This window comes from Saccoglossus kowalevskii, chromosome 21, assembly GCF_978046115.1.
Source record: "Saccoglossus kowalevskii chromosome 21, keSacKowa6.1, whole genome shotgun sequence".
Taxonomy (NCBI): domain Eukaryota; kingdom Metazoa; phylum Hemichordata; class Enteropneusta; family Harrimaniidae; genus Saccoglossus; species Saccoglossus kowalevskii.
In genome coordinates, this window is record NC_140661.1 from 19,137,218 (window position 1) to 19,153,449 (window position 16,232).

General features: G+C 36.1%; 1 protein-coding gene across 2 annotated transcripts in view; it reads right to left on the reverse strand.

Annotated features, from left to right (window-relative positions):
* The window catches only part of LOC102806841 (unconventional myosin-Va-like), an 84,233-nt gene that overhangs the window by 23,051 nt on the left and 44,950 nt on the right, over positions 1–16,232 (reverse strand). For both annotated transcript variants that reach the window (XM_085495206.1, XM_085495205.1), the window contains exons 10-18: positions 15,738–15,871; positions 14,791–15,013; positions 13,946–14,155; positions 12,971–13,138; positions 11,546–11,643; positions 9,693–9,779; positions 8,355–8,466; positions 4,013–4,224; positions 137–443 (exon numbers count right to left, since the gene is read on the reverse strand). In XM_085495206.1, the coding sequence (XP_085351332.1) occupies positions 137–443; positions 4,013–4,224; positions 8,355–8,466; positions 9,693–9,779; positions 11,546–11,643; positions 12,971–13,138; positions 13,946–14,155; positions 14,791–15,013; positions 15,738–15,871 (1,551 nt within the window). The remainder of the gene's footprint in view (positions 1–136; positions 444–4,012; positions 4,225–8,354; positions 8,467–9,692; positions 9,780–11,545; positions 11,644–12,970; positions 13,139–13,945; positions 14,156–14,790; positions 15,014–15,737; positions 15,872–16,232) is intronic.

A 16,232-nucleotide genomic window follows, 5' to 3' on the forward strand; every position in this document is an offset into this window, starting at 1 on the left:
CTCTACGCCCCACCAAAAAAGCAAAATAAAATAGTGTGAACACAAACGTGACTAAGACGTACATGTGCAATTAAATCTCTGATATGAAAAACATTCAAGATATATTTCTGCACAAAAATTTTTCAATTTACGGTACCTTAAGAACTTTAAGTTCTTTCCGTGCACGACGTCTACGAGCGCAACATTGCACTAAAATGATCTGTTTCAACTCCCGTTTATACCATCTTCGCGTCAGCCACATTCGCACATATTTTTGAATAATAATTGCTTTGTGGTTATGTAACATCTTTATGTAGAGTTTTCTTGTCTGAAGACCTCTGGCATAGGCTTGTATCGATAATGCGCAGCGTCGTAATCTGTTGTATTTCTTCCACTTTATGAATCCACGCCATGTCTTTTGGATGATCTTGGCGCATCTCGTAAGCTTGAGGAATTTGGATAATCTGAAATTATCAGTATGCAAAACAGTCACATGAATTGTCAGGGATAGTATACAATGTATTTTAATTTTTGAATAATTCATTGGCAAATTAATGGTGAAAAACACGTTTCTTGATGAAGGTAGACCAACAACAAAATGCAATAACATTACCATCAAATATGAATATGAATCAGTTTTACCATGACTCAGCAAAATGCACTTTCTTATAACTAAAATTATTTAAATTTACTCATAAAAACACCTGAAAGCAGACAACATAGCTCTAATAATACCTATTGAACCTGTCTTACACCGAATACTGTAAACAAAATAATTATTCATTGGTTTTTAATTTGGCTATTTTCATTGATAAGTGAAATTCAGTAAGTTAAATCCTTGTGAATTTGTTAAGTAATTGGGCAATATACTAATAGATTCCTTGCCAAGTTTGTCAATTTAAAATCCAGTAGAATAGCTCGAAAGAATGAAATAAAATTTCAGTGAAAATAAATAGTTTTACAGTAGACCTAAAGACTATACATTGTATACATATTCAGCCTCCGACAAGTAGTCTTACCTTCTAGCTATGATGCCTAGATAAGACACCTAGTTGGCCTAAAAGACCTATATACAGCCTCTGACAAGTAGTCTTACGTTGTAGCTATGATGTCTAGATAAGACACCTAGTTGGCCTAAAAGACCTATATACAGCCTCTGACAAGTAGTCTTACCTTCTAGCTATGATGCCTAGATAAGACACCTAGTTGGCCTAAAAGACCTGTATACAGCCTCTGACAAGTAGTCTTACCTTCTAGCTATGATGCCTAGATAAGACACCTAGTTAACCTAAAAGACCTATATACAGCCTCTGACAAGTAGTCTTACGTTGTAGCTATGATGTCTAGATAAGACACCTAGTTGGCCTAAAAGACCTATATACAGCCTCTGACAAGTAGTCTTACGTTGTAGCTATGATGTCTAGATAAGACACCTAGTTGGCCTAAAAGACCTATATACAGCCTCTGACAAGTAGTCTTACCTTCTAGCTATGATGCCTAGATAAGACACCTAGTTAACCTAAAAGACCTATATACAGCCTCTGACAAGTAGTCTTACCTTCTAGCTATGATGCCTAGATAAGACACCTAGTTAACCTAAAAGACCTATATACAGCCTCTGACAAGTAGTCTTACCTTCTAGCTATGATGCCTAGATAAGACACCTAGTTAACCTAAAAGACCTATATACAGCCTCTGACAAGTAGTCTTACCTTCTAGCTATGATGCCTAGATAAGACACCTAGTTAACCTAAAAGACCTATATACAGCCTCTGACAAGTAGTCTTACGTTGTAGCTATGATGCCTAGATAAGACACCTAGTTAACCTAAAAGACCTATATACAGCCTCTGACAAGTAGTCTTACGTTGTAGCTATGATGCCTAGATAAGACACCTAGTTGGCCTAAAAGACCTATATACAGCCTCTGACAAGTAGTCTTACGTTGTAGCTATGATGCCTAGATAAGACACCTAGTTGGCCTAAAAGACCTATATACAGCCTCTGACAAGTAGTCTTACCTTCTAGCTATGATGCCTAGATAAGACACCTAGTTAACCTAAAAGACCTATATACAGCCTCTGACAAGTAGTCTTACGTTGTAGCTATGATGCCTAGATAAGACACCTAGTTAACCTAAAAGACCTATATACAGCCTCTGACAAGTAGTCTTACGTTGTAGCTATGATGCCTAGATAAGACACCTAGTTGGCCTAAAAGACCTATATACAGCCTCTGACAAGTAGTCTTACCTTCTAGCTATGATGCCTAGATAAGACACCTAGTTAACCTAAAAGACCTATATACAGCCTCTGACAAGTAGTCTTACGTTGTAGCTATGATGCCTAGATAAGACACCTAGTTAACCTAAAAGACCTATATACAGCCTCTGACAAGTAGTCTTACCTTCTAGCTATGATGCCTAGATAAGACACCTAGTTAACCTAAAAGACCTATATACAGCCTCTGACAAGTAGTCTTACCTTCTAGCTATGATGTCTAGATAAGACACCTAGTTGGCCTAAAAGACCTACATTGTATATACAGCCTCTGACAAGCAGTCTTACCTTCTAGCTATGATGCCTAGATAAGACAGCTAGTTGGCCTAAAAGACCTATATACAGCCTCTGACAAGTAGTCTTACCTTCTAGCTATGATGTCTAGATAAGACACCTAGTTGGCCTAAAAGACCTATATACAGCCTCTGACAAGTAGTCTTACCTTCTAGCTATGATGTCTAGATAAGACACCTAGTTGGCCTAAAAGACCTATATACAGCCTCTGACAAGTAGTCTTACGTTGTAGCTATGATGCCTAGATAAGACACCTAGTTGGCCTAAAAGACCTATATACAGCCTCTGACAAGCAGTCTTACCTTCTAGCTATGATGTCTAGATAAGACACCTAGTTGGCCTAAAAGACCTATATACAGCCTCTGACAAGTAGTCTTACCTTCTAGCTATGGTGTCTAGATAAGACACCTAGTTGGCCTAAAAGACCTATATACAGCCTCTGACAAGTAGTCTTACCTTCTAGCTATGATGTCTAGATAAGACACCTAGTTGGCCTAAAAGACCTATATACAGCCTCTGACAAGTAGTCTTACCTTCTAGCTATGATGCCTAGATAAGACACCTAGTTGGCCTAAAAGACCTATATACAGCCTCTGACAAGTAGTCTTACGTTGTAGCTATGATGTCTAGATAAGACACCTAGTTGGCCTAAAAGACCTATATACAGCCTCTGACAAGCAGTCTTACCTTCTAGCTATGATGCCTAGATAAGACACCTAGTTAACCTAAAAGACCTATATACAGCCTCTGACAAGTAGTCTTACCTTCTAGCTATGATGCCTAGATAAGACACCTAGTTGGCCTAAAAGACCTATATACAGCCTCTGACAAGTAGTCTTACGTTGTAGCTATGATGTCTAGATAAGACACCTAGTTGGCCTAAAAGACCTATATACAGCCTCTGACAAGTAGTCTTACATTGTAGCTATGTCTAGATAAGACACCTAGTTGGCCTAAAAGACCTATATACAGCCTCTGACAAGCAGTCTTACCTTCTATCTATGATGCCTAGATAAGACACCTAGTTGGCCTAAAAGACCTATATACAGCCTCTGACAAGTAGTCTTACGTTGTAGCTATGATGCCTAGATAAGACACCTAGTTGGCCTAAAAGACCTATATACAGCCTCTGACAAGTAGTCTTACGTTGTAGCTATGATGTCTAGATAAGACACCTAGTTGGCCTAAAAGACCTATATACAGCCTCTGACAAGTAGTCTTACGTTGTAGCTATGATGTCTAGATAAGACACCTAGTAGGCCTAAAAGACCTACATTGTATATACAGCCTCTGACAAGCAGTCTTACCTTCTAGCTATGATGCCTAGATAAGACACCTAGTTGGCCTAAAAGACCTATATACAGCCTCTGACAAGTAGTCTTACGTTGTAGCTATGATGCCTAGATAAGACACCTAGTTGGCCTAAAAGACCTATATACTGCCACTGACAAGTAGTCTTACCTTCTAGCTATGACACCTCTTCCAGCACATTGAATTAATAGCACTGATTTCTTTATCTTATTATATTTCCTGACGGCAAGCCAACCGCGAACATGTTTCTGCATCATTACACAACAAGCTGTCCTCGCATCAAGTCTTATCTTCTCCAAGTACGCCACTTGACCAGCACGGAAAAAGATTTTTGTTTTACCAAACTGGAATTTATCAGGATCCTGTAAAACAAACTTCATGGTAAGGCTGGTAGACTGAATCATTTGTCATGGAGTTTGTGGTAAGGCTGGTAGACTGAATCATTTGTCATGGAGTTTGTGGTAAGGCTGGTAGACTGAATCATTTGTCATGGAGTTTGTGGTAAGGCTGGAAGACTGAATCATTTGTCATGGAGTTTGTGGTAAGGCTGGTAGACTGAATCATTTGACATGGAGTGTGTGGTAAGGCTGGAAGACTGAATCATTTGTCATGGAGTTTGTGGTAAGGCTGGTAGACTGAATCATTTGTCATGGAGTGTGTGGTAAGGCTGGTAGACTGAATCATTTGTCATGGAGTGTGTGGTAAGGCTGGTAGACTGAATCATTTGTCATGGAGTTTGTGGTAAGGCTGGTAGACTGAATCATTTGTCATGGAGTGTGTGGTAAGGCTGGTAGACTGAATCATTTGTCATGGAGTTTGTGGTAAGGCTGGTAGACTGAATCATTTGTCATGGAGTTTGTGGTAAGGCTGGTAGACTGAATCATTTGTCATGGAGTGTGTGGTAAGGCTAGTAGACTGCATCATTTGTCATGGAGTTTGTGGTAAGGCTGGTAGACTGAATCATTTGTCATGGAGTTTGTGGTAAGGCTGGTAGACTGAATCATTTGTCATGGAGTGTGTGGTAAGGCTGGTAGACTGAATCATTTGTCATGGAGTTTGTGGTAAGGCTAGTAGACTGAATCATTTGTCATGGAGTGTGTGGTAAGGCTGGAAGACTGAATCATTTGTCATGGAGTTTGTGGTAAGGCTGGTAGACTGAATCATTTGTCATGGAGTGTGTGGTAAGGCTGGTAGACTGAATCATTTGTCATGGAGTGTGTGGTAAGGCTGGTAGACTGAATCATTTGTCATGGAGTTTGTGGTAAGGCTGGTAGACTGAATCATTTGTCATGGAGTTTGTGGTAAGGCTGGTAGACTGAATCATTTGTCATGGAGTGTGTGGTAAGGCTAGTAGACTGCATCATTTGTCATGGAGTTTGTGGTAAGGCTGGTAGACTGAATCATTTGTCATGGAGTTTGTGGTAAGGCTGGTAGACTGAATCATTTGTCATGGAGTGTGTGGTAAGGCTGGTAGACTGAATCATTTGTCATGGAGTTTGTGGTAAGGCTAGTAGACTGAATCATTTGTCATGGAGTTTGTGGTAAGGCTGGTAGACTGAATCATTTGTCATGGAGTTTGTGGTAAGGCTGGTAGACTGAATCATTTGTCATGGAGTGTGTGGTAAGGCTGGTAGACTGAATCATTTGTCATGGAGTTTGTGGTAAGGCTAGTAGACTGAATCATTTGTCATGGAGTTTGTGGTAAGGCTAGTAGACTGAATCATTTGTCATGGAGTTTGTGGTAAGGCTGGTAGACTGCATCATTTGTCATGGAGTTTGTGGTAAGGCTAGTAGACTGAATCATTTGTCATGGAGTTTGTGGTAAGGCTGGTAGACTGAATCATTTGTCATGGAGTGTGTGGTAAGGCTGGTAGACTGAATCATTTGTCATGGAGTTTGTGGTAAGGCTCACGACTCTTATACTAGCTACTGTAAAAATACTATATTTTTGCTTGAAATTATTTTTTGCTATTTTCGCTGAAGGAATGATTCAGTGAAAATAAAATCCAGGAAATATAACATTTGTTCCAAAACCAATCAAATCTTCGCATTAGTTTGGAGCATCTATGTGCCAAGTTTCATCAAAATTCAATGAGTGGTTCTTGAGATATCAGTGGAGCATGTACACACCCAACCCCCACACCCACAATTCTCAAAGTGGATGGCATATTTTCATGTCCTATGATCTCATTAATTCATGATCAAGTGTTTGTGAGTTCAATAACATTACTTGCTGAGAGCCTTAATGGAAAGCTAAAATGAATAAAGAAAAACAAAATCAACAGGCGATGTACTAACACCATTTTACCAAGAAACTTCTAAACGAACTGGGTGTATGCAGTTAAACCATGTGCACCTGTTTATATAGACTGTAAAATACTTTATTTTCACTTGGAATTAAGTTTTGATATTTTCGCTGAAGGAATGATTCAGTGAAAATAAAATCCAGCGAATGTGCCTTTTTTCCTATATTTTACAGTCAACTCAAAAATCAGTGAACATAAATTCCATACAAAACACCCTAAAACTCTTTTCAGTGAAAATAAAGTATTTCACAGTATTCGAATCGTACACTGTTTTACACTGATAGCCTTCAAATGAACAAGTAACAAACATTCCTTGATGAAATATCACTCAAACTTGTGTGAAATATCACTCAAACTTGTGTGAAATATCACTCAAACTTGTGTGAAATATCACTCAAACTTGTGTGAAATATCACTCAAACTTGTGTGAAATATCACTCAAACTTGTGTGAAACTATCGTCTACATTTTTTTAATGGCGAGATACACGTATCAATGAATCGCAGGAATTTGTTTTTTTTTCCCGAACTTTTCAAGATTTCATCAAACAATATCTACCCCAGACCATTCGTCCCGGTGTTATCGCTATCGCCACACGAGACTCCAGCTTGTCTCCTATACAATTTTCCTTCCGCCCACTTAATTTAAAATTCATATGACCTTTGCACTGACATCGATAGCCAATCGCATTCGACCGCGGACGTCACTCTAAATAAACAACTGAATAAATTAATATACCATATTTGGAAGATAGCGGGTAAATTCAACGTTGTTGGTGTGTTCCTTCGGGTTCCGAAGTCGCACGAAACGAGTTCATGTTCCGTTATCTTTCGCAAGTAAAACAGGTCGATATGTATTAAACATGGCATTTGTTTTCTTGTTTTAACCCCCTTATTACGCAAGCTTCCGTCGAAGTGGTGTTTTTTTCGACGATTTGTGGCATGTTGCAAAACGAACGAAACATTGCGGCATTCTTAGCGGTGGATAAGGGATCGACTATGTCGTCACATTTATGTCTCGTTTGAAAGAGAATAAACAACCGCTCAGAAAAATAAGTGCGGTGCCGTGAAATCGCCTGCCCGACGTCCAAATTTCAAAAGGATGTTCGATTTGCAATGACGACCGTTCATATATATTTTTATATATTTTTTTATTAGACGCATAAAATCCTTAGGAAAGGATAAAAAGGGTCTTACAGAAAGAAATTAAATATGTACTAGGCGACGTTACTAATTACTACTAGGGTCGGTGTTTGCATTAAGAATTATAGAACAAAAGATCAGCAAAGCGGTGCTTTTGTCGGCGATTTTGTCAAAGGGAATATTGATAAAATGTTGCAAAACAGAATCGCGAGTTGGGTGAAAAATTGCGCCGGCGGCATTCTCAGCGATGGCGACACCCGAGAAACACCGTGTCACGGTGCATTCGTGCATCAGTACACCGAAGAAATACATACATATTGTTGCGGACGACTATTGTAGACTGTGTGTGTTCGTGTAGTCTTCGAGTTTGTGGACAGTTAAAGTCGTGTGTGAATTTATTCAAGCCAGGAAAAGCAGGAGGGATAACTTATGGAAATCGTCTTTCCAATTTGATCCAGTGCGACGTTGTGAAAGGAGCGACTCTGTCGTCTCATCTATGTCTAGTTTGTAAGAGAAAGATTGATAGCGCAGAAAAATCCGCCAATAATGTAAAACAGTGGCGTGAAATTGTCAGTCATTCTAATATCTCCCAACCTGTGAACGAAAGGATTAAGCGTGCTGCCTTGAAATCGCCTGCCAAAACTAAAATGGCGCATGTCACGTGACTTTGTTTACTCAAGATAGCGTGGGCGTTTTGATTGACACTCAACTCATTAGTATTCCACCAATCACAGCTACATCTACTTTCTGGATGTGCGCAGTCAAATTGTATAGGAGACAAGCTGGAGTCTCGTGTGGCGATAGCGATAACACCGGGACGAATGGTCTGGGGTAAACAATATCACACCTGTTTGCAAGATAAAAGATTTCTGTTTTTATAACAAAGACATGTAAAATATTATAACTTATCTTAAAGTTGTTGGGACTTGCATTATCGTTAGTGGCTCAGGCAAGTACTGCTTTATTGTATACAATTGTCCAATTTATTTGAGAGGACAAAGACAAGGTTCACTCACTGTTGTCATGACAACACTTTTTTACTTACAGATATGTAGTTCTGTAGTACATTCTCACAGGAACGTCTGATATTTTTTTTATCAATATCTGCCGGCTTCAATAAAGCTCTGTACCTTACGAAAAATTCTGGATATGACCATCTACAATCAAGAAAAGTATTCCAATTACACAAACTAATTATTCATTTATGCATAAATTAAACTTGTTCTAACCAATGACATCTAAGAATGCACTACAATGTATGTGCTCACAGAAAACAACAATTCAACATATTCAAAACAGGTAATGCTACTTGGTAAAAATTCGACTAGGTAAGTATTTGGCAGTTTTAATTTTTGGCTTCTCAAAATTTTGACCAATTACAGACTTGTCTTTCAGTTTCCCCAACAATTTTGTCCGTCTAAAAAATTTTACCATGTAATAATTGCCAAATTTATTATTTGATCCCAGATATGTGCTTTTTTGGGTCTTTAAAATTTTATCTGTTTTAAATTTTTCATACATATATGCACATGTGTGGTTCAATATTAATTCTTCTTCGTAATTGTAATAACTTTTATTGCCCTATAAATGTTTTAAGAACATTTTTGCATTTCTAACAAATAATACATCTTGTCACCCAATGTTTTTGCAATCAAATTCAACCATAATTTTGTATTATTTAAATGAGGGCAACATTTTAGAGTTTCATCTTCTGCAAATACCCCGGTACACTCATTTGCAAGTAGTATTTTCACAGAAATCATTTTGTAGTTTGTGTGATTTCAAATCTGGATGTTTATCAAATATCACATGAATTGCTAATGGACACAAAATCGCATGACAAACATTACATTTCTAGAAATACTAAGTACAAATGAAGGGGTATGTGATAAATCTGATTAGTGTTCATCTTAGATGGTTTCAAGAAAGTGATGATAATCTAGCTTATTTTTATTTATGCAATTAATTCTTTCAAAAAATTCACTGTTCTGCGGTGTTATTGATTAGAAATATGGTTGATTGACGCACCCTTATTGGGTCACTTTCAAACCCTTGCAAAGTGCTAGAAAGTACTGTAAAGGGGGTAATTATTCACTGGGTTTTAATTTTGCTTATTTCGCTGACTGGAAAATGCGCTAATTTAAAACCCAGTAAATATGTAAATTTAACATAGAACACATTATCTAAATCATTAAACCTTGAATTTTAAACCCACTGAATATGCCTGAAATGGTAAATCAGCGAAATTTAAACCCAGTGAAAATTAATCATTTTACAGTAACTTTTCCCTATCTTATAAATCCATGATAGAAAAAACAGTTTACTTCTCTGTATGGCGAATTATTAATTAATAGACAATGAAATAATAATCTGAAGAGTATACCTTGATGGATATCCAGCAGAACTGATCCGTATCGTCTCCAAAACACCACACGCTCTTAACTGCTCTACCGCCCTCTTTGGTTCAAATCTAATAAAAATCAAAAGATTACTTTGTTTATCAATTTACTCTGAAGACAAATACATAATAACAAATAAAACAGTTACTCTAAAATACTTCATTTTCGCTTGGAATTAATTTTCACTGAAGGAATAATTCAGTGAAAATAAAATCCAGCAGCGAATATACCTTTTTTCCTATATTTTATATTCAACTCGTCAAAAATCAGTGAACAAAAATTCCATACGAATCACACAAAAAGTTTTTTCAGCAAAAATTAATTCAAGCTAAAATAAAGTATTTTACAGTAGTTCAAGTAAGTGATGTCAGACAGGGCTTATACAGATTCAGAAGGAGAGTTTAGATTTAACCTAAGAAGTCTTGTTTCTTCGATTCTGTGCAAGGTATCTGTGCAATACAGGATGGTAGAAAATTAAATTTCGAATCAAAACATTTATCCTGCCAGCAAGTATTACGTATGGAAAAACAATGGATCATTTCCAAAAAAAAATTTGAATATATACTGTGTGCGAAAAACTCTGTGATACAATGATATCATGCTACCAAAAAATCAGTTTTAAGTTCCGCCATTAAACATGGAAACTTGAGCACTTGAAAATGTTCCAATTTTGTCTATGTAGAGGGGTTTCTTTGAAAGCATAAATGTTAGATAGCTCATCAGAACGCAGGAAATGAATTCTGCACGTTAGTAATCAACCCCCCCCCCCTAATTTTCGCACGCAAACTGACAGATGGCTGTAACTCAAATCTTGTCTATTTACATGTCATTTCCATTACTGGACACTAGAGGGCGCATGATATGATATGACTTACTGTCTCAAAAACTGCTTCAATGACCTCTTATTTTTTTGCTTCAAAATTAAGTACTAGTAAAGACTCAAATATATGAAATTTGATTTAAGTCAAACTGCGGGATCTTGTTAAATTAATTTAAATTACTTTGTGATTGCTCTTTACCAATACATTCCTATGTGGTATGATGGATATACTGTAAAACATGCAACATTTTAGCGAATTGTGGCAAAATGACGCAATAGCGAAATGTTGATTTAGCGAATCTCTCTTGCCATTGTTGATTTCCTGTTTTCACAATACTTGTCTGTCGTGCGCCAAAACAAATGCGCAGTTATCACCTCCATAAAAACAATGACAAACTGTCAAGTGTAACTAAGATTCTGTTCACAGAGATAAAAAAACGGATGCAATAGAGAATGGAAAAAGCGGGTATCGTTGCTGCGTTACATCCACAACATTGATCTTTCATATTGTGACTCAAAAATTACTAAGTACTACTAATTTCCATAATAATATATCAGTATCACTTCATTATTTATTTTCATTGAAATAATGACCACAATGAATACGTTTATTTTTTTTTTGTTAATTTATTTTTCAATATAGTGTATCTATCATGTCAGTATGTTTTTTGTGTGTGTTGAGTCTGGAGAAAAAGACGTTGTTTGGCTGCCATTTTGAATTTATAATGAAGTCATGAGCGACATCTTGAATTAGCGAATTAGTTCTCTCGCTAAATTCACTAAAAAGACATGCTTGCAAAAAAGACATGTTTTACAGTAGTTTATAACGACTCTTTATAAAATAATTAGATCAATGATGCACATTTTTTGGATATAGATTGTTGATCTAGAGATGCACAGTATTTTGTTCAATCTTGTTTTCAAACAGCTAACTGGAACCAAATATACATACATTGGTAAAATTTTAGGATATACAAGCACTTATGTAATTAGCACCTATATAAAGAGATTACTTACACAAATGGTGCTTTTTCGTCATTTGGCTTGATGCATCGAATATAATGGGGAATAGTTGCGTTCAACGTCTGCATCAACCGGGTTAGTGAACTACGGAACTATTAATGAGAAAAAAACAAATTAATACTATTTGATTGGAATTACTAGGACTACCAATACTGGTCAAAATATCAACATCAAATAACTTTACATTTAACAAAGTACCATGGTGATTACCATCACATTCGCTTTGTTTACTGTGAAGCATCAATAAGTGATATTTCACACTTTACATGGCAACATGCTCGATATATCAGTCTCTCTGCTATTATACCAAATCGTGCAATAGTACCATTTTCATCGCTGCTTATATGAGAATATTTGATGGGAAACTCAAATGGTGCAAGGACAATACATGTACCTCATAATAATGACTGAAAGTTAAAGCTTAGAAGAGTAACATTTCTGCAGATTTTTAAAACAGTTGTACCCCCGGTAACTGCAAATACATGTCCACTGACTTCATGAATAACTATACACATCTACTGCCATATTCAATTCCCCAATCATGTCATTATTGACTGAAAGGCACTTAGTTACAATTCAGCCAATGAATAATTACAATTTGTTTTCAAACAATTGCAGTCATATCTAAAAATGATTATTTATCCATGGTCCAAGGTTAAAATCTAAAAGTTAGCTTGAACAAACAGACACTCACACATGGAATGCTGGTGATAGGACATACCATGTTTGTCTTATCAGAATCGCCTTTCTAATATAAATGTACACATTCATTTATCATACATGTATGTTGGATCATTAAAATACGACTCATTTTGACTGTATTTTCACACCTCCGTTCTTTACGCGAACACGTGCACATGTGCTACTGATGTGGTACGTCGTATGTGTGCTCAGAAGACACACTAAGAATAAAAGAAATATCGAGTGGAAGAGTTGAAAGAACAAGATTAGGGAAGCAAATGAATGACATAGCTTTGTTGTATTTTTTTCGCATGCTGTCAAACACTACCACCTTAGATAGCAGCCATGAAGGTGAAATTTAATTGCATCATCAATTAGACAAAAACAAAAACATCATTTAGATATTGTCAGCACTAGAGTTGAAAATAAATTCACTAAATAAGTCAAAAAGATCTGAATGTAATTCATTTAATACAAATATAAATACTATGTTTAGTCTATTAGGTCATTATGCACTTACTCGTTATGTAAATGACATACCAAATCTACAGTCAAGAAGCTTAGTCGCATTTTAATAATCCAGTATAAAAATATACAATAAATGCAATTTTTGGTTTATGTGTGATTTTATATTAGAGATGTGCTTAGAGAGGAAATATAGTTATTTTCCCAAAAAAGATGAAATAGCATTTTTTAAATAATAATTATGCATCAATATTGTATTGACATTGTATTTACCTGCGACCCCACAGTCTGTGTGTGTTGTTTTTTAGCTCCTTGCAGCGGTGGGCCTGTCATTGATCGGACAGATCCTCTACCAGTTCTTGGTTTATTATAATTTTTACTCTGTTTCCCAGTACGAGCAGGCGTTTCATCTTCACGAAATAATGCTGCTACAAATTCAAACTGTAACACAAGTTAACATCATTCTCTTATTCTGTTAATGATACAACTCACACACTGTTCAGATAACACTTAAAATACTGTAAAACATGTCTTTTTCGCGAGCATGTCTTTTTCGCGAATTTAGGGAGAGAACTGATTCGCTAATTCAAAACGTCGCTAATGACTTTATTATAAATTCAAAATGGCCACCAAACAAAGAAATCAACAATGACAAGAGAGATTCACTAAATCAACATTTCGCTATTACATCATTTTACCACAATTTGCTAAAATTGCATGCCACTTTTTCAACATGTTTTACAGTAAGCTGGATATATGTACATGTACATACAAGTATAGTTTGTTTCAAAAGACATCATCACGACCGGTCACTGGTAGTAGATGTTGCACCAGACTCATGATCGGTAGACCCAAGTTCAAATCCTACCTTAGGCTGAACATCAAAGGGTCGACCCCTACCCTGGGTGAGTGTGCCACAGACTCAATGGGCAGGCCAATTCCACTGGCCGAGATTCATTCACTAACGAATGCGACTTTGGGGGAACCTTAGTTAAGGTCCGCAGGTGCTTGTGTTCGACCGAGCCTGGTTGATGCCAGGATAGCGCATTAAAATTGCCATTTGACAGAGAGATGGCCACACAGCCCTGTCATGTAGTCCCAAACATGGATATGACTTCTGTGGCAAAATGCACTATGTGTCGCCACTAGTCACTAGCACTTGCAATTTGCACATACAAAAAAAAAAGTCAGGAGAGACAAAAGTGACACCCAATGTCGCCTGGCACAAAAAATAATATGTCCGCATACCTGGCTGGCTCTCAAAATATTCAAATGATCTTCAATCACCATGTCTCTGTTCTTTTCAAGAAATCCTCCCGTCTCATACTGCACATCATCTGCAAAATGGTGAATGACGAACGCCGACCGAGACATTCGAGGTTTAGCGAAATGTTTGGACTTCTCTAAGTGTTTTGCATACAACTTCTGACACCAATTGGCATCATTTCCATTTGGCATCTAAAATAAAATAAACATAGTTAAATTATGGAAACCTTGCCTCATAAAATACTCAATTATTTTATAGTTAAACATACCAGTCTGGTGTGATATTTGAGTGTATGTTTGGTTCAAAATATTTTTTTTTTCTCTTTAGAACATTATCTTGTACTGCGTTATATAAAAGAAGAGTGTTATAGTGTTAGAAACTATATTAGATTTTTTTTTTTAAGTTCAGCTTGTTTTTAATTCCATCTGTCAAGATGTCATTCGATCTAGCAGCTGATACATTGTAAGACAAAATAAACATATATTAATTTTTTAAATGAATGTGTATTCAAGGTAACTATGATATTCGGCAGAGTAAATGAGAAGACGAGAAAAAATGAATCATTATTCGAGGAGAAAAAAATTTCACACAATTCTCTCACTCTACAACGAGATATCAGCAGCTATTTCAAGTCTAAATCATTGACAGAAATCACCACAGACGCTATGAATATTACACACACAAACCCCGTTTTTCTGTTTTTTACATGGATTAGTTTAATCAGTCTAAAATAGACCATGGCCCATGACTATAACTATAGCACTCTAACCACATACCCTTGATAGATCTGAAATACATACTGGTACAAGACGAAAATAAGACTAACCTTGCACTCTTCGTCCAACAAGTCCAGAATACCTAATTTTTCTTCAATGAGAGCAATGCACGGTTGATTGTCGTAAAAATCAATAAACGACCATACTATCCCCTCTTCCACATACTGGTCTTGTTCTAGTTTGAAAACATGTTGGGTAAATTGTTGCTGCAGCTTCTCATTTGCATAATTTATGCAAAATTGTTCAAAACTATTAGTTTCAAACATTTCAAATCTACAAGAAAAAAAATGTACGAATTGGTCAGGGAAAAAATGGAACTAACTGTTGGAAAACTATGTTAATGAGATGCAAATTATTTTACCATATATGGTATTATACTCATATGGTTGATAAGACAATAGTAAATATGTTAATGAGATGTAAATTATTCTACCATATATGGTGTTATTACTGACTGGTTGATAAGCCAATAGTAAATATGTTAATGAGATGTAAATTATTCTACCATATATGGTGTTACACTTGACTGGTTGATGAGACAATAGTAAATATGTTAATGAGATGTAAATTATTCTACCATATATGGTATTATACTCCTATGGTTGATAAGACAATAGTAAATATGTTAATGAGATGTAAATTATGCAACCATATATGGTGCTATACTTGACTGGTTGATGAGACAATAGTAAATATGTTAATGAGATGTAAATTATTCTATCATATATGGTATTATACTCCTATGGTTGATAGACAATAGTAAATATGTTAATGAGATGTAAATTATGCAACCATATATGGTGCTATACTTGATTGGTTGATAAGACAATAGTAAATATGTTAATGAGATGTAAATTATGCAACCATATATGGTGCTATACTTGATTGGTTGATGAGACAATAGTAAATATGTTAATGAGATGTAAATTATGCTACCATATATGGTGCTATACTTGATTGGTTGATGAGACAATGGTATATACTAGCATTGACTTACCCATAAATATCCAGCACACCAATAAAATTATGTGGAGTTGCTTCGGTATGTAATGCTACATTTATTTTGCCAACAATCCAATCAAATGTCTGGGCATAAATATGCTTAGCTAAGGCATCTCTTGCTTGAATTGACTAAAAACAAAATATCAAAACAATCATGTCAGTAACATTTTCAAATCAAGTTGGTTTTCTAGCCACAACACCACTGTTATTCTTGCAACTGTCAAATGATCAGCAAGAAATCTAACTGTATGAAATCACAATATTTTTCCCAAGGAATGCAAGAATTGCTACTGAAGTAAAACAAGCAGCCTCTCGGCTGAGATACATGTAGCTCCACTGTTATTCATCAAAATTAGAGAATTAGCGATATCATCATGAAATGAACAAATCTGAGAGAGGTCTACCTGTAGTGCCTATATGTATAACATATAAGCAATCAGACTTGTGGTTTTTAACAAAAAGTGGAAAATATCACTTTTTACCAAAAATT